The sequence below is a fragment of the Tursiops truncatus genome, chromosome 20, assembly GCF_011762595.2.
Source record: "Tursiops truncatus isolate mTurTru1 chromosome 20, mTurTru1.mat.Y, whole genome shotgun sequence".
Taxonomy (NCBI): domain Eukaryota; kingdom Metazoa; phylum Chordata; class Mammalia; order Artiodactyla; family Delphinidae; genus Tursiops; species Tursiops truncatus.
Window position 1 is genome coordinate 20,637,791 of NC_047053.1, and position 26,249 is coordinate 20,664,039.

Here is a 26,249-nt window from a genome sequence, read left to right on the forward strand (position 1 = left end):
AAAAAACCAAGAGAAAAAATAGATACGAGAAAAAGACTGACAAGTGATTCAGGTATTAGAATTTATCAAAAAGGGACTTAAAGACCAAGAGGACAGAACAGGAGGCTCCAGACTCTCCCTCCACCTGTGGATGCAACAAACAAACAGCTACATGTGGATCAATTCCCTCTGAGAAAAATCTAGAAACTAGTTGAGAGACTCCTGCACATTGGGTGACTGAGAAAATAACCACATTGAAATGGGTAGGAAAAGTTGAGACACAGCCTTGCCATAAACTTCACCCCTAGCACAGCACCATACAGTCAGGAGGGTACCCTCAAATCCTAGCTTCGCCCTAAGGAGCAAAAGGTTTGGACCACACATCTAGTACCCCATCAATTATGGCTGCTACCCAAGAGACTGGCTTCTAACTTGCCTATCTCTGAGAGCTGATGAAGCCCAGCATTCACTAGTCTCCTGGGCCCAGAGCACTTCCAGTGGTTCTTCCTTTTGGCTCAGTAGAGAGCAAGCAGACAATAAAGTCAGTTCCCAGCTTCTCTCTGGAAGAAGAGAAGAGTTAGGGCACATCTAGTGCCCTAACTTTCGTACCTGCTGTCTGAGAGTCTGTCCAGGGAGCTGATGGAGAAAGCAATCATTAGTCCCTTGGGAGTTTGAATGGGCATGTGGATACCTCCTGTTACTCTTCCCCTGACCCACTCCAGTTATAAAGCCAAGTCTCCGATTCTCCCTAAAAGGAGTTGGAATGCACATCTAGCTCCCAAAACATTCCAGTTGCTACCAGAGGGACTGACTTCTAACCCATCCTTCTCTGAGAGCTGACAGGTCCTGGCATTCACTAGGTTCTGGAGGGCAACAGAGAGCAAAGCAACAGTTTGAAGGAGCACACAGTCTGAACTAGTAAGCAGGTATTTGTCAAGAGCAAGTGGGTGATAAACTCCATCTCTCAACTTCTCCCTAAGAGAGGAGGAATTGGGACACACATCTAGTGCTTCAACTTTTCTGGCTGCAACTTGAGGCACTGGCTTCTATCTTGCCTGAATCAGGGCACTGATGGGACTTGGCTTACGATAGTCTTCTGGGGAACACTAAGAACAAAGACAGCATCTAAAATGAGCACAAAGCTTTGAGAGGTACCCAGAATCTCTGGCTGAACTGATTAGTGAGTTCATCTCCTACATGAGGTCAGTCTGTGAAAACTGGAAGAAGTGGCTGTTTTATATAATGTGCAGAAACCAACACAGAGTCAAGAAAAAAGAAGAAACAGGGGAATATGTTCAAAATTAAAGGACAAGATTAATCTCTAGAAATCTTTTCTTAATGAAGTGGAGCTACATGATTTACCCAAAAGAGAATTCAAAATAATGGCCTTAATGATGTTTTCTTAGGTCACGAAAGCAATGTGTGAACAAAGGGAGGTTTTCAACAGAGATAGAAAATACTAAAAAGTACCAAAAAGAAATCATAGAACTGAAGAATACAACAAGTTAACTGAAAAATTCAATAGAAGGGTTCAACAACAGACTAGATCAAGCAGAAGAAAAGACCAATAAACTGGAAGACAGGTCACTGGAAATCATCCAGTAAAAAGAGAAAAAAGAAAAAAGAATGAAAAAGAGTGAAAACTGATGGCACACCATAAAGTAAACCAATGTATGCATTATGGAAGTTCCAGAAGGAAAAAAGAAAAAGGTGCAGAAAGCTTATGCCAAGAAGTAATGGCCGAAACCTCTTCAAACCTCAAAATGAACATCCAGATCTAGGAAGTCCAAAACATACCAAGTAAGCTGAATCAGAAGATACTTACATTTAGACACATTATAATCAAATTGTCAAAAGTTAAAGATAAAAAGGATAACTTTGAAAGCAGTAAGAGAAAAGCAACTTGTAACATAAAAGAGAACCCCCAATAAGACTATCAGTGGCTTTTTCTTAAGAAACATTGAATGCCAGAAGAGAGTGGGATGATATATTCAAAGTTCTGACAGAAGAAAACTTCCAACCAAGAATATATACACCGCAAACCTGTCCTTCAGAAGTGAGGGGGAGATAAAGACTTTCTAAAACAAACAAAAGCTAAGAGAATTCATCACTATTAGACCTACTTTATAAGAAATGCTAAAAAGAGTTCTTCAAGTTGAAAATAAAAGATGTTAAACAGCAACATGAAAGCATAAAAGTCATTGGTAAAGGTAAATATAGAGACAAAAACAGAAAACCATATTATTATAACAGTAGTGGATAAATGACTTTTAATTTAGTATAAATGTTAAATGAGATTCGTTCATTCATTCACCGAATTCTTACCAAGCACAGTGTGCCAGGCATTGTGTATACAGTGACAAGCTAACTAGAGGCAGTTCCTTCCTCTGGGGCTTCTGGGATGGAGTCCCTTCCACACAGAGCCAGGATTGTTCCTCATCTCTCTGCCTCTCTCTCCTAGACCCTGAGATGCCTTGGTTCAGGAATCTTGGACCCGTCATATGTCCCTTTGGAGCCATGTGGCTGGCAGGGTCTTGGTGCTCCGGCCAGGTGTCAGGCCTGAGCCTCTGAGGTGGGAGAGCCGAGTTCAGGACATTGGACCACCAAAGACCTCCCGGCTCCACGTAATATCAATCAGTGAGAGCTCTCCCAGAGATCTCCATCTCAATGCTAAGACCCAGCTCCACTTAACGACCAGCAAGCTCCAGTGCTGGACACCCCATGCCAAACAACTAGCAAGACAGAAACACAACCCCACCCATTAGCAGAGAGGCTGCCTAAAATCATAATAAGTTCATGGACACCCCAAAACACACCACCAGACGTGGTCCTGCCCACCAGAAAGACAAGATTCAGCCTCATCCACCAGAATACAGGCCCCAGTCCCCTCCACCAGGAAGCCAACACAACCCACTGAACTAACCTTACCCACTGGGGGCAGACACCAAAAACAATGGGAACTATGAACCTGCAGCCTGCAAAAAGGAGACCTCAAACACAGTAGTTAAGCAAAATAAGAAGACAAAGAAATACACAGCAGATGAAGGAGGAAAGTAAAAACCCACCAGACCAAACAAATGAAGAGGAAATAGGCAGTCTACCTGAAAAAGAATTCAGAGGAATGATAGTAAAGATGATCCAAAATCTTGGAAATAGAATGGAGAAAATACAAGAAACGTTTAACAAGGACCTAAAAGAACTAAAGAGCAAACAAACAATGATGAACAACACAATAAATGAAATTAAAAATTCTCTAGAAGGAATCAATAGCAGAATAACTGAGGCAGAAGAATGGATAAGTGACCTGGAAAATAAAATAGTGGAAATAACTACTGTAGAGAATAAAGAAGAAAGAATGAAAAGAAATGAAGACAGCCTCAGAGACCTCTGGGACAACATTAAATGCACCAACATTTGACTTATAGGTGTCCCAGAAGAAGAAGAGAAAAAGAAAGGGACTGAGAAAATATTTGAACAGATTATAGTTGAAAACTTCCTTAATATGGGAAAGGAAATAGTCACATTCAGGAAGCCCAGAGAGTCCCATACAGGATAAATCCAAGGAGAAACACTCCAAGACACATATTAATCAAACTATCAAAAATTAAATACAAAGAAAGAGTATTAAAGGCAGCAAGGGAAAAGCAACAAACAACATACAAGGGAATCCCCATAAGGTTAACAGCAGATCTTTCAGCAGAAACTGTGCAAGCCAGAAGGGAGTGACAGGACATATTTCAAGTGATGAAAGGGAAAAACCTACAACCAAGATTGTTAAAAAATATTTACTTATTTATTTATTTATTTATTTATTTTTGGCTGCATTGGGGCTTCGTTGCTGAGTGCGGGCTTTCTCTAATTGCGGCTAGTGGGGGCTAGTCTTCATTGTGGTACTCAGGCTTCTCATTGCAGTGGCTTCTCTCGTGGAGCACAGGCTCTAGGTGTGAGGCTTCAGTAGTTGCAGCACTTGGGCTCAACAGTTGTGGCTCACGGGCTCTAGAGCGCAGGCTCAGTAGTTGTGGTGCATGGGCTTCGTTGCTCTGTGGCATGTGGGATCTTCCTGCACCAGGGCTCAAACCCGTGTCCCCTGCATTGGCAGGTGGATTCTTAATCACTGCACCACCAGGGAAGCCCTACAACCAAGATTACTCTACCCAGCAAGGATCTCATTCAGATTTGATGGAGAAATTAAAACCTTTACAGACAAGCAAAAACTAAGAGAATTCAGCACCACCAAACCAGCTTTACAACAAATGCTAAAGGAACTTCTCTAAGCGGGAAACACAAGAAAAGGAAAAGACCTACAAAAACAAACCCAAAACAGTTAAGAAAATGGTGATAGGAACATACATATCGATAATTACCTTAAATGTAAATGGATTAAATGATCCAACCAAAAGACACAGACTGACTGAATGGATACAAAAACAGGACCCATATATATGCTGTCTACAAGAGACCCACTTCAGACCTAGGGACACATACAGACGGAAAGTGAGGGGATGGAAAAAGATATTCCATGCAAATGGAAATCAAAAGAAAGCTGGAGTAGCAATTCTCATATCAGACAAAATAGACTTTAAAATAAAGACTATTACAAGAGACAAAGAAGGACACCACATAACGATCAAGGGATCAATCCAAGAAGAAGATATAACAATTGTAAATATTTATGCACCCAACATAGAAGCACCTCAATACATAAGGCAAGTGCTAACAGCCATAAAAGGGGAAATTGACAGTAACACAATCATAGTAGGGGACTTTAACACCCCACTTTCACCAATGGACAGATAATCCAAAATGAAAATAAATAAGGAAACAGAAGTTTTAAATGACACATTAAACAATATGAACTTAATTGATATTTATAGAACATTCCATCCAAAAACAACAAAATACACTTTCTTCTCAAGTGCTCATGGAACATTCTCCAGGATAGATCATATCTTGGGTCACAAATCAAGCCTTGGTAAATTTAAGAAAATTGAAATCGTATCAAGTACCTTTTCCAGCCACAATGCTATGAGACTAGATATCAATTACAGGGAAAAAAACTGTAAAAAATACAAACACATGGAGGCTAAACAATACACTACTAAATAACCAAGAGATCAATGAAGAAATCAAAGAGGAAATCAAAAATACCTAGAAACAAATGACAATGAAACATGATGACCCAAAACCTATGGGATGCAGCAAAAGCAGTTCTAAGAGGGAAGTTTAATAGCAATACAATCCTACCTCAAGAAACAAGAAAAATCTCAAATAAACAACTTAACCTTACACCTAAAGTAATTAGAGAAAGAAGAACAAAAAAAATCCCAAAGTTAGCAGAAGGATAGAAATCATAAAGATCAAATCAGAAATAAATGAAAAAGAGATGAAGGAAACGATAACAAAGATCAATAAAACTAAAAGCTGGTTCTTTGAGAAGATAAACAACATTGATAAACCAGTAGCCAGACTCATCAAGAAAAAAAGGGAGAAGACTCAGATCAACAGAATTAGAAATGAAAAAGGAGAAGTAACGACTGACAGTGCAGAATACAAAGGATCATGAGAGATTACTACAAGCAACTATATGCCCATGAAATGGGCAACCTGGAAGAAATGGACCGATTCTTAGAAAAGCACAACCTTTCAAGACTGAACCAGGAAGAAATAGAAAATATAAACAGACCAAGCACAAGCACTGAAATTGAAACTGTGATTAAAAATCTTCCAACAAACAAAAGCCCAGGACCAGATGGCTTCACAGGCGAATTCTATCAAACATTTAGAGAAGAGCTAACACCTATCCTTCTCAAACTCTTCCAAAATATAGCAGAGTGAGGAACACACCCAAACTCATTCTATGAGGCTGCCATCACCAGGATACCAAAACCAGACAAAGATGTCACAAAAAAAGAAAACTACAGGGCTTCCCTGGTGGAGCAGTGGTTGAGAGTCCGCCTGCCGATGCAGGGGACACGGGTTCGTGCCCCGGTCCGGGAAGATCCCATGTGCCGTGGAGCGGCTGGGCCCGTGAGCCATGGCCGCTGAGCCTGTGCGTCTGGAGCCTGTGCGTCTGGAGCCTGTGTTCCGCAACTGGAGAGGCCACAACAGTGAGGGGCCTGCGTACCACAAGAAAAAAAAAAAAAAGAAAAAGAAAACTACAGGCCAATATCACTGATGAATATAGATACAAAAATCCTCAACAACATACTAGCAAACAGAATACAACAGGACACTGAAAGGATCATACAGCAATGATCAAGTGGGGTTTATCCCAGGAATGCAAGGATTCTTCAATATATGCAAATCAATCAATGTAATACAACATATTAACAAATTGAAGGAGAAAAACCATACGATAATCTCAATAGATGCAGAAAAAGCTCTTGACAAAATTCAACACCCATTTATGATAAAAACCCTCCAGAAAGTAGGCATAGAGGGAACCTACTTCAACGTAATAAAGGTCATATATGACAAACCCACAGTCAACATTGTTCTCAATGGTGAAAAACTGAAACCGTTTCCACTAAGATCAGGCACAAGACAAGGTTGCTGACTAGTTTTGGAAGTTTTAGCCACAGCAATGAGAGAATAAAAAGAAATAAAAGGAATCCAAATCAAAAAAGAAGAAGTAAAACTGTCACTGTTTGCAGATGACATGATACTATACATAGAGAATCCTAAAGATGCTACCAGAAAACTACTAGAGCTAATCAATGAATTTGGTAAAGTAGCAGGAGACAAAATTAATGCACAGAAATCTCTTGCATTCCTATACACTAATGATGAAAAATCTGAAAGAGAAATTAAGGAAACACTCCCATTTACCATTGCAACAAAAAGAATCAAATGCCTAGGAATAAACCTACCTAAGGAGACAAAAGACCTGTATGCAGAAAACTATAATACACTGATGAAAGAAATTAAAGATGATACAAACAGATGGAGAGATATACCATGTTCTTGGATTGGAAGAATCAATATTGTGAAAATGACTATACTACCCAAAGCAATCTACAGATTCAATGCAATCCCTATCAAACTACCAATGGCATTTTTCACAAAACTAGAACAAAAAAATTCACAATTTGTATGGAAACACAAAAGACCCCGAATAGTCAGAGCCATCTTGAGAAAGAAAAATGGAGCTGGAGGAATCAGGCTCCCTGACTTCAGACTATACTACAAAGCTACAGTAATCAAGACAGTATGGTACTGGTACAAAAACAGAAATATAGATCAATGGAATAGGATAGAAAGCCCAGAGATAAACCCACACACATATGGTCACCTTATCTTTGATAAAGGAGTCAAGAATATACAAGGGAGAAAAGACAGCCTCTTCAATAAGTGGTGCTTGGAAAACTGGAAAGCTACATGTAAAAGAATGAAATTATAACACTCCCTAACACCATGAAAAAATATCAACTCAAAATGGATTAAAGACCTAGATGTAAGGCCAGACACTATAAAACTCTTAGAGGAAACGTAGGCGGAACACTCAATGACATAAATCACAGCAATATCCTTTTTGACTTACCTCCTAGAGAAATGGAAATAAAAACAAAAATAAACAAATGGGACCTAATGAAACTTAAAAGCTTTTGCACTGCAAAGGAAATCATAAACAAGGCGAAAAGACAACCCTCAGAATGGGGGAAAATATTTGCAAACAAAGCAACTGACAAAGGATTAATCTCCAAAATATACAGGCAGCTCAATATCAAAAAAACAAACAACCCAATCCAAAAATAGGCAGAAGACCTAAATAGACATTTCTCCAGAGATATGCAGATTGCCAACAAACACATGAAAAGATGCTCAGCATCACTAATCATTAGAGAAATGCAAGTCAAAACTACAGTGAGGTATCATCTCACACCGGTCAGAACGGCCATCATCAAAAAATCTATAAATGATAAATGCTGGAGAGGGTGTGGAGAAAAGGGAACCCTCTTGCACTGTTGGTGAGAATGTAAATTGATACAGCCACTATGGAGAACAGTATGGAGGTTCGTTAGAAAAGTAAAAAACAGAACTACCATATGACCTAGCAATCCCACTACTGGCCATATACCCTGAGAAAACCGTAATTCAAAAAGAGTCATGTACCACAATATTCATTGCAGCTCTATCTACAATAGAAAGGACATGAAAGCAACCTAAGTGTCCATTGACAGATGAATGGATAAAGAAGATGTGGCACACGTATACAATGGAATATTCCTCGCCATAAAAAGAAACGAAATTGAGTTATTTGCAGTGAGGTGGATGGACCTAGAGTCTGTCACACAGAGTGAAGTAAGTCAGAAAAAGAATAACAAATACCATATGCTAACACATATATATGGAATCTAAAAAACAAAAATGGTTCTGAAGAACCTAGGGGCAGGACAGGAATAAAGACGCAGACGCAGAGAATGGACTTGAGGACACAGGGAGGGGGAAGGGTAAGCTGGGATGAAGTGAGAGAGTGGCATTGACATATATACAATACCAAATGTAAAATAGATAGCTAGTGGGAAGCAGCCTCATAGCACAAGGAGATCAGCTCGGTGCTTTGTGACCACCTAGAGGGGTGGGATAGGGAGGGTAGCAGGGAGACGCAAGAGGGAGGGGATATGAGGATATACGTATACATATAGCTGATTCACTTTGTTATACAGCAGAAAGTAACACAACATTGTAAAGCAATTATACTCCAATAAAGATGTTAAAAATTTTAAATGACTAAAGTATTAAAAATAACTATAATTAACTTATGTTATTAGATACACAATATAAAGAGATATAAACTGTGACATTAATAGCATATAATGTGGAGGGAGACGAGGTAAAAGTATAGTTTTTATATGCAAGTGAAATTAAGTTGTTATCAGCTTAAAGTAGACTCTTACAGCTATAAGATATTTTGTGTGAGCCCTATGGTAATTGCAAAGAAAATACCTATAGAAGTTACACCACAAAAAGAGGAAGGAGTCAAGCCTAACAATACAAAAAATAAAACAAACAACCCTCCCCACAAAACCCTAATGAAGCACAAAGATGACAGCAAGAGAGAAAAAAGGGACAAAAGAACAAACAGAAAACAGTTAAGAAAATGACAATAATAAATCCTTCCCTACTAATAATTACTTTAAATGAAAATGGTTTAATGTTTCCAATCAAAAAATTTAGAGTGGTTGTATGCATTAAAAACCAAGATCCAATTATATGCTGTCTAAAAGAACTCACTTTAGATTCAAGGATGCATATATGTTGAAAATGAAGAGATGGAAAACGATACTCCAGAGAAATGGTAACTAAAAGAAAGCAGGAATGGCAATACTTATATCAGAAAAAGTAGAATTAAAGTCTAAAATAGTCTTTAGTGGGACCTCCCTGGCGGTCCAGTGGTTAAGACTCTGAGTTTCCAATGCAGGGGATGTGGGTTGGAGCCCTGATCAGGGAACTAAGATCCCACATGCCGTGCAGTGAGGCCAAAAAAATAAATAAATAAAATAAAATAATTTTTTTAAAAAAAGTAGTCTTTGGAGACAAAGAAGTCAAAACACAATGATAAAAGGGTCAATTCAACAGTGAGATGTAACAACTGTAAATATATATGCACCCAACATCACAGCACATAAATATATAAAGCAAATACTGAAAAATCTGAATGGAGAAGTTGGCAGCAATAAAATATTAGTATAAGACTTCACTATTTTCACTCTCAATAATGGTTAGAGCATCCAAATAAGAAAATAACAGACTTGAACTAAAGATCAAATGAACTTAGACATATACAGAACTTTCCACCCTCCAGCAGAACACACATTCTTCTCAAGTGCACATGGGACATTCTCTGAGACAGATCACGTTAGGTCACAAACAAGTCATAACAAATTTAGGAAGATTGAAACCATACCAAGTATTGTTCTGACCAAAATAAAAGGAAACTAGAGATCAATAACAACAATAAAATGAGAATTTCACAAATACTTGGAAACTAAACAGCACACTGTTGAATAGCCATTAGGTCAAGGCAGAAATCCAAAGGGAATTTCAAAAATATCTCAGGACAAATGAAAATACAATATACCAAAAATTATGGGTTGTAACAAAAGCAGTATTAATAGGTAAGTTTATAGTGATAAAGGCCTACATTATAAAATAAAAATATAACAAACAACATAACCTTACACCTCAAAGAACTGAAAAACAACAACAAAGTAAGCTCCATATTATCAGAAGGAAGGAAATCATAAAGATTAGAGCATAATTAAATCAAGTAGAGAATAGAAAAATAACAGAAAAAATCAACAAAATTAAGAGTTGGTTTCTTAAAAAAAGATAAACGAAAATGACAAACTTTAGCCAGACAAACTAAGCAAAAAAGAGAGAGAAATCTCAAATAAATAAAACCAGAAATGATAAAGAAAACATTACAATGGGTGCTTAACATATAAAAAGGACCAAAAGGGACGCTTATGAATAATTATATGCCAACAAACTGGATAATCTAGAAGAAACAGATAAATTTCAAGAAACATACAACTTACCAAGACTGAATCAAAAAGAAATAGAAAATCTAAACAGACCAATAACAATTAAAGAGAATGAAGGATTGAAGCCTCCCTATGAAGAAAAGCCCAAGTCCAGATAGCTTCATAGGTGAATTCTACCAAACATTCAAAGAATTAATTCCAATCCTTCTTAATCTCTTCTAAAAAATAAAAGAGGGAACACCTCCAAACTCATTTTATGAGGCCAGCATCACCCTGATACTAAAGCCAAACAAAGATACCACAAGAGAAGAAAAGAAAACTACAGGCCAATAACCCGAATTAACATAGATGCAAAAGTCTGCAATAGGGCTTCCTTGGTGGCGCAGTGGTTGGGAGTCTGCCTGCCAATGCAGGGGATGCGGGTTCGTGCCCCGGTCCGGGAGGATCCCGCGTGCCGCGGAGCGGCTGGGCCCGTGGGCCACGGCCGCTGGGCCTGCGCGTCCGGAGCCTGTGCTCTGTGGCAGGGGAGGCCACAGCAGTGAGAGGCCTGCGTACCGCAAAAAAAAAAAAAAAAAAAGTCTCCAATAAAATACTAGTAAATCAAATTTGAAAGCAGACTAAAAAGACTATACACCATGACCAAGTAGGATTATCCCAGGGATGGAAGGATGGTTCAGCATTTACAAATCAATGTGATATACCACATCAACAGAGTGAAAGATAAAAACCACATAATCATTTCAAACAGAGGCAGAAAAATAATTTAACAAAATTCAACATCCATTCTATAAAAACTCTCAACAAAATAGGTATAGAAGGAATTTATCTCAACACAACAAAGGCCAGATATGAAAAGCCACAGCCAACATCATAACCAATGCAGAAAAACTGAAAGCTTTTCCTCTAAGATCCAGTACAAGGCAAGAATGCCCACTCTCACTACTTCTTTTTTTTTTTTTTTTGCGGTACGCGGGCCTCTCACTGTTGTGGCCTCTCCCACTGTGGAGCACAGGCTCCAGACGCGTAGGCTCAGCGGCCATGGCTCACCGGCCCAGCCGCTCCACGGCATGTGGGATCTTCGCGGACCGGGGCACAAACCTGTGTCCCCTGCATCGGCAGGCGAACTCTCAACCACTGCGCCACCAGAGAAGCCCATCTCACCACTTCTATTCAACACTACTGGAAGTCCTAGCCAAAGTAATTAGACAAGAAATAGAAATAAAAGCAACCAAATCAGAAAGTAAGAAGGTAAATGATCTCTGTTTGCAGATGACATGATCATAGATGTAGAAAACCCTAAAGATTCAACAACAACAAAAACTGTTAAAACTAATAAGAAAATTCAGTAAAATTGCAGGATACAAAGTCAATGTACAAAAATCTGTAGCATTTCTATACACTAACAATAAACTATCCATAAAGGAAATTAAGACAACAATCCAATCTACAATAGTAACAAAAAGAATAAGATACTTATGAATAAACAACTGAAGAAGTGAAAGACTTGTACACTGAAAACTCTAAAACACTGATGAAGGAAATTAAAGAAGGCACAGATAAATGGAAAGACATCCTACAGCAGAAAAATCTTTAAAGCAGTCAGAGGAAAAAAGACACATAATCTATAAGGAAGCAACAATAAGACTTATGATTCATTCTTCTACAGAAAGTCTATAAGCCAGAAGACATTGGAATGACATCTTAAAGTCCTGAAAGAAAAGGTTTGCAAACCTAGAATTCAACATGTACCACAAATATCCAACAAAAGGCAAAAATAAAACATTTTCAAATGGGTGGGGGGAAAGAGAGAGGAAGAGATAGCTTATTGTCAGAAGATCTACACCACAAATAACATCAAACAGAGTTCTTCTTCTTAAAGGAGAATTATCCCAAATGAAAGCATTAAACTTCAGGAATTAATACATTTTCCTGGAAAGAGTAAATGTTGGGCAAATAAGAAGTATTATTGACAGTTTTAAAACAATAAAAGGATTCATATAAAGCTAAAAACTTGGGAAGAAGTAAAACTAGCAAAATAAAGATGTACACTGTAATTTCTAGGCAAACCATGTAAAGGAATAATAGAATAATATGTATTAAAGGCTGAGAGAAGAACAGGAAAATAAAATAAAATAATCCAAAAAAAGGCAAAAAAAAAAAAAAAACAGATGAGAGGTTTTTGTCTCTAAGCAATGGTAGAGTAGCTTAGTCAGACTAACCCTCTCACTGATGCAAAGTGTAAAATCTGGACAAAATATTAAAAATTAAGTATTTGAAGGCACTGAAAAGTAACCAAAGCAGGAGATATAAACAGAAGAGCAGTCTCCTCTTCCTTTTTTTCTTTTTTTGTGGTACGCAGGCCTCTCACTGCTGCGGCCCCTCCCGCTGCGGAGCACAGGCTCCGGACGCGCAGGTTCAGTGGCCATGGCTCACGGGCCCAGCCGCTCCGCGGCACGTGGAATCTTTGCGGACCAGGACACGAACCCGTGTCCCCTGCATCGGCAGGTGGACTCTCAACTACTGCACCACCAGGGGAGTCCGAGCAGTCTACTCTTGAAATACAATTGCAACTGGAGAGATTTTTGAGTTTGCAGCATTCTTCCGAGGACCGGTTCGTGCCCTGGTCCGGGAAGATCCCACATGCCGCGGAGCGGCTGGGCCCGTGAGCCATGGCCGCTGAGCCTGCGCGTCCGAAGCCTGTGCTCTGCAACGGGAGAGGCCACAACAGTGAGAGGCCCGCGTACCGCAAAAAAAAAAAAAAAAAAAAAAAAAAGGGTTAGGAAAACATAATCAGTATAATTATAAAGAACATAAAAAGAATCTATGGACAAATTATTCAAAATAAATTTTAACAAGGTAGCATGAACCCAATATTTAAAATTGATTGCATTTCTACACACCAGCAACAAACAATAAGAAAATGTAACTTTTAAAGAAAAACATCAGGAATTCTCTGGCGGTCCAGTGGGTAGGACTCTACACATTCACTGCCGAGGGCGCAGGTTAAATCCCAGGTCAGGGAACAAAGATCCCGCAAGCTGCACAGTGCAGCCAAAAAAAAAAAGAAAAAAAAAAGAAAGAAAGACATCAATTACAATTACAACAACAAAAACTTTTTAAAAGCCTAGTAATAGGGCTTCCCTGGTGGCACAGTGATTAAGAATCTGCCTGCCAGTGCAGGGGACATGGGTTTGAGCCCTGGTCCAGGAAGATCCCACATGCCACAGGGCAACTAAGACCGTGCGCCACAACTACTGAGCCTGCGCTCTAGAGCCCGTGAACTGCCTGCCAATGCAGGGGATATGGGTTTGACCCCTGGTCCAGGAAGATCCCACATGCCACGTAACAACTAAGCCCGTGTGCCACAACTACTGAACCTGCGCTCTAGAGCCTGCAAGCCACAGCTACTGAGCCTGCATGCCACAACTACTGAAGCCCGCGTGCCTAGAACCCATGCTGTGCAACAAGAGAAGCCACCATAATGAGAAGCCCACGTACTGTGACAAATAGTAGCCCCCACTTGCTGCAACTAGAGAAAGCCTACATGCAGCAACGAAGACCCAACACAGCCAAAAATAAAATAAATAAAATAAAAATTTTTTAAAAAACTAGTAATAAATGTAACAAAAAACTACAAAACTTGTACACAGAAACTTATAAAACTTTAAAGACATTAAAGAAGATATAAACAAACGGAGAGATTGCCTATGTTCAACTGTACAAAACAATTGATGTAAATATGTCACAAATCTACCTAGTCAATGTAACTGCAATCAAAATCCTTAAAGGGTTTTTTGTGGCACTTAAGCAGATTCTAAAATTTGTATAATATATTAAATGATTTAAAATCACCAAGACACTGTCAAAGAAAAAGAATAAAAGCAAGGTGGCTTACCCTGCCAAGTACTTAATAGGATATTATAATATTAGGACAGTATAGTGGATGTAGGGACAGACAAATTGACCAAGAGAACATAATAGGGATTCTAGAAATATGGCTATACTTATACTTAGTAATATGCTGGAGGTGGCATGGCAGATCAGTGGGTGAAAGTGGGAACTATTCAGTAATTGGAGCTGGGTAATGTGGCCATCCACATGGAACAAAATGAAATAGTACTCTTACATCACCACTGAGATGGATCAAGGATTTAAATGTTAAATGTAAAGTGCAAAACCCTAAAACTTTTAGAAGAAAATGAAGGGAGATATCTTTCTAACCTTAAGGTAGAGCATGATCTCTTACACAAGGCACAAAGAGCATTAAACCAGAAAATTAAAATATCAAACTACTAATTATCATAATATGCCTTAAGAAAAGAGAAAACAAAAGCCACAAACTTGGAGAAGATCTCTGTAATCTGTAATACTTATGACCAAAAGAGCATTTGGATTCTAGAATCTCCTACACATCAGCAAGAAAAAGACAAAAGCCTAATAGAAAAATGGGCAAAAGACAGAATAGGCCTTTCATAGGTGATAAAATACATATGGCCAGTAAGTATATGAAGATATGCTCAACCAAATTAATAACCAGGGAAATGTAGACGCAGAGAGATACTATTTTACACCTATTTGAGTGGGAAGAAGGAGGGTGAGAAGAAAGATGAAGAGAAGTTTTACAACTGGAGAAGATGTGGCATTTGTAACATATTGTTGTTGGGAGTAAAGTGACTCATTTACTTCGGAAAACAATCTGGCATTATCTTATTGCTTGAATATTCACATACTTCCTGACCTAGCAATTCTACTCCTAGGTGTGGACCCAGAAGAAACTCTTGAAAATATGCACCAGAAGACTGAACAAGAATATTCAAGGTAACGCTGTTTATATGGCAGAAAACGACATGTTGTCCATAAACAGTAGTAACGAAAACAGATAAATCAGAGATTCTGAGTAATGGTGGCCTTTCTTCAGTAACTGAATGTATGAAGCTGGGTCTCAATCTAGATTTCCCAGCAACATGATGTACTTCCTTTTTTGTTTAAACTAAATTGAGTTGGGGTTCTCTTGCTTCCAATTAAAGGAGTTCCTATTACACCAAGAAAAGTCTAATCAAAATCTGAAAAATTAGATTTTGACATATTCAATGATAAAAACACCAAAGCATTCCCCTGAATGCCAGAATATACTTTGATGATAAGTTTCAAGATAGAGCTGATGTGAAGAGAAGATTTGAAAATACTCACACCAAGTCCAAAGAAACCAGAATTAAATTACCTGTAAGGTGATATCTCTGCTCCTGACTTTCCAAATTCTTATATTTATACAGAGACCAATCAAGGGGTATAGGTGATAACATACTTTGTTGAAGTTTCATCTCTTCAAATGACCTGGAAAAATCTTAAAAAACAAAAATCACTTTCTCAATTTGTCACAACTAAATGCTTAGTATATCAACAAAATGCTTAGTATATCAAAAGTTTGCTTAGAAATGACCCCATTTTTCCAATAGAAATATTGTTAGATATTGTGCTTAGATTCCCAAGTCAAACATAAGTTATAAATTTATTCCTTGAGGCTGTTGAAACACACTATATTGAATACTAATAGGAAACTGCATTAATAGTAATTGAATACGTTACCATATAATTGGGTTCATTTTTAAAGCAATTAAAATTAGAAGACATGATGGCTAGTGGAGAGCTGAATTTTGTGCAGATTCTAAGGAAGAAGCTTGCACTTTCAGAGATTTTTAAGTTGCTAGTGCTGGTCTAATTTCATTGGAGGCTTTTCTTTTCCAAAAATCAGATGAAATACCAACACTATCCTTTTCTTATCAGTCCAATTTAGGGTTACACGTTGATTCACAAACGGGAGAGACAGGAGAGGAAGAGGGAAGAGGTTCTAAGGGAAATAAATGCAAAGGTGTAAAGAAAGATGAAGGAGCAAGTAAATAAAAGAGGCAAGTGTTCCTGAGAGAGAGAAGTGGTCAGTTACTGAAACCAAGCTCAGAAGGGAAAGGGAGAAGGAATTCACAGGCTCTCCTTGAAAGTGAGTAGAAGTGACAAGGAAGAAAAGCAGGGTTAATTGGATCTTTATACCAGGCAGTGCTACAGAGAGGAGGTAATGTGCTTTCTAAGTGGGTAGAGATAGTGAACTACGATTGTAACCACCAGAGATTAGTAAATTAGGTGTTGAAATTTGAGGACTATTGATGTTGCTCCAAATCCAAGAGAAAAAAAAAGCTTTGCCATCCCAGCCAAATATACCCTTATTTCTAATCCCCCTTCCTCACTTGGTTCAGGATCCAGCATTAATTGGCACCATTCCTCCACGGTCAGCTGCATCACTTGATTATCTTTCACATGCCAGGAATTTGGCTTTTTGGCAAATACTGCACAACAGAATAGCTCTATTTTGAGCGCACAGACATATCCACAAAGACTTCCTTCATCATATACTTCAAGGAATTTGCATGAATAATTTATCTTCTTCTTCTCTATACAGAAGTGATAGACAGGAAACTTGCTAATGCAGTTCTATTTCTTTTTCTATCTTGTCAAGGTCACTCTTCTCTGCTTTAAAGCCAGTTACTTCTTGATTTTTTTCACTTAAACCAATAAACAAATATCCCCCATGAGTATTTGAAAATGCAGAAACATATTGAGGGAGAATATCTTTAATGCGTTGTAACAACTTTTCTGTTGAGTAGTCTTTCATTTCAACATGTGTGGATTCAGTAAAGGTGAGTTTTTCTCTGTACCTGAGTTGCATCCTATTAAAAAAGTCAGCAGCCAAGGCCTTCATGCTACTTTCTTCTTGTACATCAAAACGGTACCTCTTTGGAGATGATTTAGGTATTAAAGAAAATCCCTCTCCAGCTTCTAGCCTGTCTTTGAGGAATTCCAGTGCAGCGGTAGCATTCATGACTTTTACAGAGGTTATATCTCTTTTGTACAAATTGGAGCTCAAGGTGGCAATCCTCAACCCAGAGGTTTCTGAGCTCCACGATTTGACAAAAATCAGAAAATATTTACCTCGCTGCATAAAGTCTAAGTATTTAGAAACAAACGAAACAATATTGGAAAAAGAATTTTCCAAATCTAATCCTATTCCATCTTTTTCATAACTATAGTTTTCATTCTCAATTTCAGCCCTGCACACGCCCCCTCCAGAATTCAGCAAAGCAACCACAGATTGTGAGACGTTTTCATTCTGCTTTTTTCTCAATTGACAATCTTTCATTTTTTTTCTATTCTTCTCCCCGAAAGTGACTTTTCCCACATCTAGAACCAGCTCAGCATAGTCAGTGTCCAAAACAACACGGACGGTCATTTCCCTCGAAGCCATTCAACTTCCAAGCAGAAATTCTTTTCTGTAAAACAGACAGAGCCATTTAAAATAGGACCTGAGCAAAAGAGATAGCAAATTGTGTATTGTGAGGCAAACCCAACAAAATTCTTTATTTTGTTTTATCCTATATTCCACTGGATGCCATGATAAGGATACAGATATAAAATAGGTTTTGGGGACATATTCTGAACTGATGATAATGATAGTGATGATAAGACGATAGTAATTTCTACTCCTGTAAAATTTTCCAAATTTTTGCCATAGTTTTATATGATCCTCTTCTAATTGTTTTAATCTAATTTTTATCTGTGTTTATATCTCTTTTCTAATCCCTAATATTATATAACTTGCTTCTTTTCTTAAATAAGCCCCTGAGGGGAGCCTATCTATGTTTCTGATCTCAGTGAACCAAATTTTAGTTTTATATATTACATATACTTTTATTTTTTAAATAATTTCAACTTTATCTTAATTATTTTCTTTTATTGGGGAATCCCTTGGGAGTCTAAAGACATCTAGCAATATGCCATTTTAATAATTTTTCCTTCTTGCAAGGATGAGTTAGATTCATAAATTTTGGCCATTGATCTTAAGCAAGTTGGGCCAAGTCACTATACCCTTTTTCTATCAGATATCCACATATTTTCAATGAGGTAAAATTCTTATATACAAAAACATCTGCTTTAGGTATAAGTATCCCAAATTCATTAACCCTGTCCCTTTAAGGTCTGCTGGGATTACAGCTTTGTTATAGATGGCCTAGAGACAGCTGAGAGAAGAGTTCATCACAGGTAGTGATCACTACACTTGGAAAGGATACAAAGGTCAGAATACTCTTGTCCACTGCTGGATCAGTATCCTGCAGAGACTCAGCTGTAGGCTGTGGATACACCTCAGTCTCTATAAACTTCTGATCATATGTAAACAGCTGTATGGACTGAATGTTTGTGTCCCTTCAAAATTCATATGTTGAAACCCTCCCCTACCACCTGATGGTATGAGGAAGTGGGGCCTTTGGGGGGTAATTAGGATCAGATGAGGTCATAAGGGCCGAGCACTCATGAGTAGGATTAATGCCCTTGTAAGAACCTCAAGAGAGGTTGCCTCCCTTCTCTGCTCTCTACCATGTGAAGATACAATGAAAAGTCTACAACCAGGAGAGGACCCTCATTAGAACCTGACCACACTGGCACCTTGATCTTGGACTGCCCAGCCTCCAGAACTGTGAGAAATAAGTTTCTGTTATAAGCCAGCCAGTCTATGATATTTTTACAATAGCAGCCAGAGCTGACTAAGACAACAACAGTAAATTTGGGGCTCCAGATGATTTGGACAGTTGGGGTTAAACCAAGAGAATTCCTTTGTTGATCATGGACCATTCCATATAGAGGAAAAAAAGCAACAATATATTCCACAGAACACTTAGCAAATTACAGGGCCTAGACTAAGTGTTCAGTAAATGTCACCACTCCAAATGCCCCAGAGTAGTCACCACCCCCTGTGAAACTTGGGGCCTCTGTGCCTTTGCCCTCTCCCACTTTTGTCTCCTGAAAACTCTCATCCTTCCTAGAAGTCCCATGTCTATCCTCTTCTCAGAGCTCCCACAGAACTTTTTATTCATGCTGGGCCCTAATCTTACCATAGATCTAGAGAAATCTTTAGAAACAGAGTACTGAAGTGTTTAGAGTGGTTGTTTTCAAACTACGTGAAATCTGGTGGGGGCTCCTAATCATTTAGGACACCAGGAGGAAAGGCCTGGGGCCTCGTTCCTGCCATGGACTCTGAACCTCGGTGGGTGCAGAGCACTCTTCCTGCTCTGGAATGTCTTCCATGAAATTTTCTGAGCCCTTCCAGTGCCTGGGCCCACTAGAGAAAGCCCACGCACCAGCCAGGGCCAGCAGTGTCATCCTGGAAAGGTGCCCAAGCCTGGACAACACTCTATGGGTCCAGGTCCCCATTTCTTCTCTTTTCAGTGCTCAATGGCCCTTTACCCAAGGAGCCCCGGGACTCATACCAACGTGTTGTCCTGGGACCTCATGGCTGAATCCTGGTTCTGGAGAATAGCCTCGTGCTATAAATTGAATGTTTATGTGTCCCCAAAATTAACATGTTGAAACCTAATCCCCAGTGTGATGGTGTTTGGAGATAGGGCCTTTGGGATGTGATTAGGTCACAACGGTGGAACCCTCACAAATAGGATAAGTATCCTTATAAAAGATTCCCCAGAGAGCTGCCTGACCCCACGACAGGGGTCAGAGGACATGTGAGGACAGAGAAAAGACAGTCATCTATGAAACAAGAAGTGGTCCTCACCAGACACCAAATCTGCTGCACCTTAATCTGGACTTCCCAGCTTCCATAACTGTAAGAAATAAACTTCTGTTGTTTATAAACCACCCAGTCTATGATATTTTGTTATAGCAGCATGAACAAACTAAGACACCTGGTAAGTGGATCACCTCACTGGCTGAAATTATTTCTTTCGCAGGATTGAGACTGGATTGCCAGAATGGTGCTAATGTTCTGATTTTAGTTAACTTAAATTATTTTTATTGACAGAAGCCCCACAAAAAATTATTTGCCCAGGTAGAATTCACCAGTGAAGCTATCTGGTCCAGGGATTTTCTTTTTTGATTACTGGGTTTTTGATTACTGATTCAATTCTCTTACTAGTTATAGGTTGATTCAGATTTTCCATTTCTTCCTAATTCACTCTTGGTAGGTATGTTTCTAGGAATTTGTCCATTTCCTCTAGGTTATCCAATTTGCTAGTGTACAATTGTTCATAGTATTCTCTTATAATCCCTTTTATTTCTGTAAAATTGGTATTAATGTTCATTTTTTATTTTAGTTGAGGGTTTTTTTTTCTTCATCAATATAAAGGTTTGTCAATTTTGTTGATTAAAAAAACTCAGTTTGGGCTTCCCTGGTGGCGCATTGGTTAAGAATCCATCTGCCAATTCAGGGGACACAAGTTTGAGCCCTGGTCCGGGAAGATCCCACATGCCACGGAGCAACTAAGCCCGTGTGCCACAACAACTGAGCCTGCGCTCTAGAGCCCGCGAGCCACAACGACTGAGCCCGCAAGCCACAACTACTGAAGTCCGCATGACTAGAGGCCGTGTTCCACACAATGAGATGCCTGCACACCGCAACGAAGAGTAGCCCCTGCTCGCCACAACTAAAGAAAGCCCACGCACAGCAACAAAGACCCAACACAGCCACAAATAAATAAAATAAAATAAAAAATTTTAAAAGCTTTAAAGAAAAAACCTCAGTTTCATTGTTTTTTTTCTACTGTTTTTCTATTCTGTATTTCATTTCTTCTGCTCTAATCTTTATTATCTCCTTCCTTTTGCTAACACTGAGTTTTGTTTGTTCTTCTTTTTCTAGTTTAAGGTATAAAATTAGGCCGTTGATTTGAGATCTTTTTTCTTTTTTTTCTTTTTGTTGCAGTATGCGGGTCTCTCATTGTTGTGGCCTCTACCGTTGCGGAGCACAGGCGCAGGCTCAGCGGCCATGGCTCACGAACCTAGCCGCTCCGCGGCATGTGGGATCTTCCCGGACCAGGGCACGAACCCGTGTTCCCTGCATCGGCAGGTGGACTCTCAACCACTGCGCCACCAGGGAAGCCCAAACCGAAATCTTTTATACTTTTGACTGTGGGGAAAATTCTTTCTGACCTGGATTGGGGATTTAGTCTGTGCTGTTAGCTCTTTTTAATGGGAAAGGGGAAGGCATTCACATCTCCTTAGTTATGCCAGACTGCAGGTTCGTGGGAACTGCACAGAAAGGTAGGACAGGAGTGACAGGAACTACCTTCTGAGGAATAAAAACCATAGTTCATTCTTTGCCCTCCTCCTTTAACACTGTATATTTAGTTTAGAAAGGCGTGGTTCTTATCTCCCCCCCACCCCCGCCCCCTTTAGGTTATAAACTTCGGCAGGACACTAACAGTGCCTGGTTTCTCCTTCTGGATTTAGAAGACAGTTCATCAGTGTCTGGTCAGCCACATTTTTACCAGCAGAACCTGTTCCCTAACTTCCCTTATTTAAGGACCCCAGGCGTGCAGGGCACCCCCAAGGAGCTGCACTTGCCTGACCTGTCCCTCCAGCACCCTGCCCTTGCTCCCTTCCTAGTCCATGCCAAACCCCAACTTCCTCTCCCCAGGCTCTTTAAGACGCTTCCCAGCTCACGCATGGGATGACGTACTGCCCTGACCTCAAGTTCCCAAGTGTCCTGATCGCAAGTCCTTAACAGTCTGTGTAGTTTTTTGGTAGATGCTGCTACTGAGACAGGCATCACAGAGCCAAGACTTCCAGATCGAAGATAACAGCCGAGGGTCTCCCCGGGAGCGGGGTGGACGGGGCTGTGTTGGCTGCACCCCACCTCGTCAAAGAGCCAGCAGACTAGATTTAAAAGGGATAAGAAGCTGAGGTTCCGATATTTGGCAACGGAGAGGGGACAAACTTACCCAGGAGCGCTGCTCGGGATTCGCAGGATTCTTGGGGGAGCTAGAATACCCAGTTTGCGAGGAGAGCTGGTGCACTCGAGTTAAGGCGGAGCATTCAGCCAATGGTGACGCCGCTCCGCCCCCGAAACTTTCCGGGAGAAGCGACTGGACTTTAAGCACTGTCTCAGAGTGGTGGCGGGAGATTTCTCCTTTCGTATTTGGTTATCTGTATTTTCTATATACTGCACGGTAAGACCAAAAGAACGAAGCGCATTTAAAGAAAACAAAGAAAGAAAGAAGTGGGCGAAGCCCGTCTTCCGGTCCCCGTCCGCGCGCTCTACACCACCTAAGCGGACCCAGGTCCGGGTCCTTTGGCGCACTGGCTTCCCGAGAGGCGTACGGCCCTTACCGCCCTTTAGAGCGGCAGCCAATCAACTTTTCAGGAAGTACCCCCGCGCGCTGTGAGCTCCCCTGAGCTTTCGCGTCACTGGCGTTTTTTTTGCCCCCTCAAAACTGAAGAAGGATCAGGGCTTCTGGCGGGGTGATCCTACTCGGGACTTTCCAGCTCTACTCTCATTCCTTGAGCCGTACTACTGTCCCGTGGACTAAAAGCGCAGTAGCCTCTAGGGACCGGGCGAGAGCTGTTAGTGCACCGAAAGGACGAAAGGGAAGAAGAGCGGTCTGCTCCGCGGGAGGCAGATTCGGACACACAACCCCTCGTGGTATAAGGAGCACCTTGGGGCCATCAGGGATAATGAGTCCAGAGCTGGCTCCAATGACTTCTCTCAGGACATAAAGCTTTCCTGACACTTTCCTTTTCTTGGGGCCCCTTTTTTTATGGTAATTATGGTAATGGATATTTCTGCAGCTCATCAGGTCTAAAACCTGTCTTCAGAACCCACAGACATTGAAACGCACAGAAACCTTGTTTTAAAACAGAGAGAAAGAGAAGGCGGGAGGGGGAGAGAAGGAGGGAGGGATGCCTAAGGAACCCTGAGCTGCTGAAGTCTTCTACCGTCAACCGCAGACCTGTGAGTGACAGAACGTTCAGAGGATTCCAACCGCAACCTTCAAGCCAGTTGAAAATGAATGGAACAGAGACAAGACTTCCCCCTGTCCCCTGTCCGTATTCTGGGCTCACAGGATCCGTGAGTATGGTTATATATTTTTTTAATCTTTTTTTTTTTTTTTTAACTTTTGGCCGCTCAGCGCGCCCTGTGGTATCTTAGTTCCCCGACTGGGGATCCAGTTGGCTCCCTCTGCAGTGGAGATGCGGAGTCTTAACCACTGGACCGCCGGGGAAGTCCCCAAGTATGGTTATTTTATGCGACTGAGTTTTGGAATAACTTGTTATGCATCTATAGTAACTGGAACAATATTATGTGTATTCTTCTTGGGGCTCTTTTTCTCATTTTCTAAGGACTTTGCAACGTTTGATATTTTCAGACGCTTATTTATTTATTTTTCCGATCATTATAGTTCTTACTTTTTTTTTTTTTTTTTTGCTTGTATGTGCTGCAAATATCTGTAGACAGTTTGGAGACAATGACATCTTTACGAGATTACAATTTCTGATACATGGACATAATATATCCTATACTTAATTACATTTTCTTCAATGTCTCACAATAAAGTTATATACAATTTTCCATAAGGATCTTGCACATCTTTTGTGTCAATTGTATCTCAGTAAAGCTAGAAGAAAAAATAAATTCCTGATTTAAACGGCCTTGGTCATGATGTATTATCATTTTTAGATTTTGTTGGATTTGGTTTGCTAAAATTTTATTTAGAATTTTTTTCATCTAGACATTGAATGGTGATGATTTGCAACTTTCCTCTCATATTTTACTTATCCAATTGGTTATTGAGATTATGCTAGCCAATGTTCATAGCAGCACTATTTACAATAGCCAAGATATGGACACAACCTAAGTGTCCATCAACAGATGAACACAAATGAATGGATAAAGAAGATGTGGTGCATATATATAATGGAATACTACTCAGCCATTTAAAAAAGGGATGAAATAATGCCATTTGCAGCAACATGGATGGACCTAGAGATTATCATATCATGTGAAGTAAGTCAGACAAAGACAAAAATCATATGATATCACTTATATGTGGAATCTAAAAAAAGTTATACAGGGCTTCCCTGGTGGCGCAGTGGTTGAGAGTCTGCCTGCCGATGCGGGGGACACGGGTTCGTGCCCCGGTCCGGGAAGATCCCACATGCCGCGGAGCGGCTGCGCCCGTGAGCCATGGTCGCTGGGCCTGCGCGTCCGGAGCCTGTGCTCCGCAACGGGAGAGGCCACAACAGTGAGAGGCCCGCGTACCGCAAAAAAAAAAAAGTTATACAAATGAACTTATTTACAAAACAGAAACAGGCTCACAGACATAGAAAACAATGTTATGGTTACCAAAGGGGAAAGGGCTGGGAAAGGGATAAATTAAGAGTTCGGGATTAATTATACATTACTATATATAAAATAGATAAACAACAAGGACCTACTGTATAAGCACAGGGAACTATATTCAATACCTATAATAGAAAAGAATCTGAAAAAGAATATATATATGTATATGTATGTGTATATATATATATATATATATATATATATATATAAAACTGAATCAATTTGTTGTACTCCAGAAACTAACACATTGTAAAACAACTATACTTCAATTTAAAAAAAAAAATAAATCCAGGAAATTGCTAGAAGAAATATGCAAAATAAAGGGATTAAAAAAGAGTATGCTAACGTCATAAAATTAGTTAGGCAGTGTTTCCTCTTTTTCTGTTCTTGTGGGGAGTTTGTGTAATATCGAAACTCTCTCTTCCTTAAACTTGTTTCTTAGAATCTGCTGTGATAGAGTTACCATGTTTTTCTGGATCTTTCCAATGTATACATGTCATTAAACTTTTGTTTGATGTTCTCTTGTGTATAAATAAAGAAAAACGTGATAATTGAGGGAAAGTATTTTATTGATAATTCATTATGTATAATGTTTATAGAATTTCTACTTTTATTGATGAGTTACTTTTAAATGTTTTTTTTAAATTCCCAAACATATGAAGGTTTTTATAGTTACTATTTAACTACTAATTTCTAATTTATTTGCATTGTGGAGCCAAAGAGTGTAGTTGTATAATATCACTCCGTGGAACTCTCTTGAATAATTACTTTTTAATAGGAAAAATCCTAAATATTATGTTTTAAGAAGTAAAAACATCCCCACAAGATATTTATTAATTATAAATGGGAAAAATTGTAAATTTACAGTGGAGAAACTGGCAGACATCACCTTATCCAAGTGATCAAAGTTAGCATCATCCGTAATGGGATAAATCAATATCATGGGTCTTCTGATATAATGCACTGAGAAGGACAAAAAGCACTTCTATAGGGGCTTCCCTGGTGGCGCAGTGGTTGAGAGTCCGCCTGCCGATGCAGGGGACACGGGTTCATGCCCTGGTCCGGGAAAATCCTACATGCCGCGGAACGGCTGGGCCCGTGAGCCATGGCCGCTGAGCCTGCGCGTCCAGAGCCTGTGCTCCGCAACGGGAGAGGCCACGGCAGTGAGAGGCCCGCGTACCGCAAAAAAAAAAAAAAAAAAAAAAAAAAAGCACTTCTATAACCTTTTCATAACCTGAATTGAGAGACATCCTCCACAATAACAGGCCTAAACTCTTCAATAGTGGCAAGGTCATCAAAGGCAAAGACTGGGGAACTGTTCCAGACTAAAGGAGGTTAAGAAACATGAAAACTAGGGACTTCCCTGGTGGTCCATAGGTAAAGAATCCGCTTTCCAATGCAGAGAACTAGGGTTTGATCCCTGGTCGGGGAACTAAGATCCCACATGCTGCGGGGCAACTAAGCCCATGCGCCACAACGAAGAGCATGAGCACTGCAATGAAGATTCCACGTGTCACAACTAAGACCTGACACAGCCAAAAATAAATAAATAAATAAATAAATAAATAAATTGAAAGAATGGTTATTTGAAAAAGACATGAAAACTAAATGTA

At 39.7% G+C, this 26,249-nt stretch overlaps 1 protein-coding gene across 1 annotated transcript in view; it reads right to left on the reverse strand.

Moving 5' to 3' along the window:
* The window catches only part of SLFN12 (schlafen family member 12), a 34,812-nt gene extending 12,201 nt beyond the window's left edge, over nt 1-22,611 (reverse strand). Inside the window, 4 exon segments of the mRNA XM_073797873.1 lie at nt 15,688-15,810; nt 16,706-16,947; nt 16,949-17,785; nt 22,238-22,611. Coding sequence (XP_073653974.1) covers nt 15,688-15,810; nt 16,706-16,947; nt 16,949-17,760 — 1,177 coding nt within the window. The 5' untranslated portion in view covers nt 17,761-17,785; nt 22,238-22,611.
* Between the last annotated feature and the right edge of the window lie 3,638 nt (nt 22,612-26,249).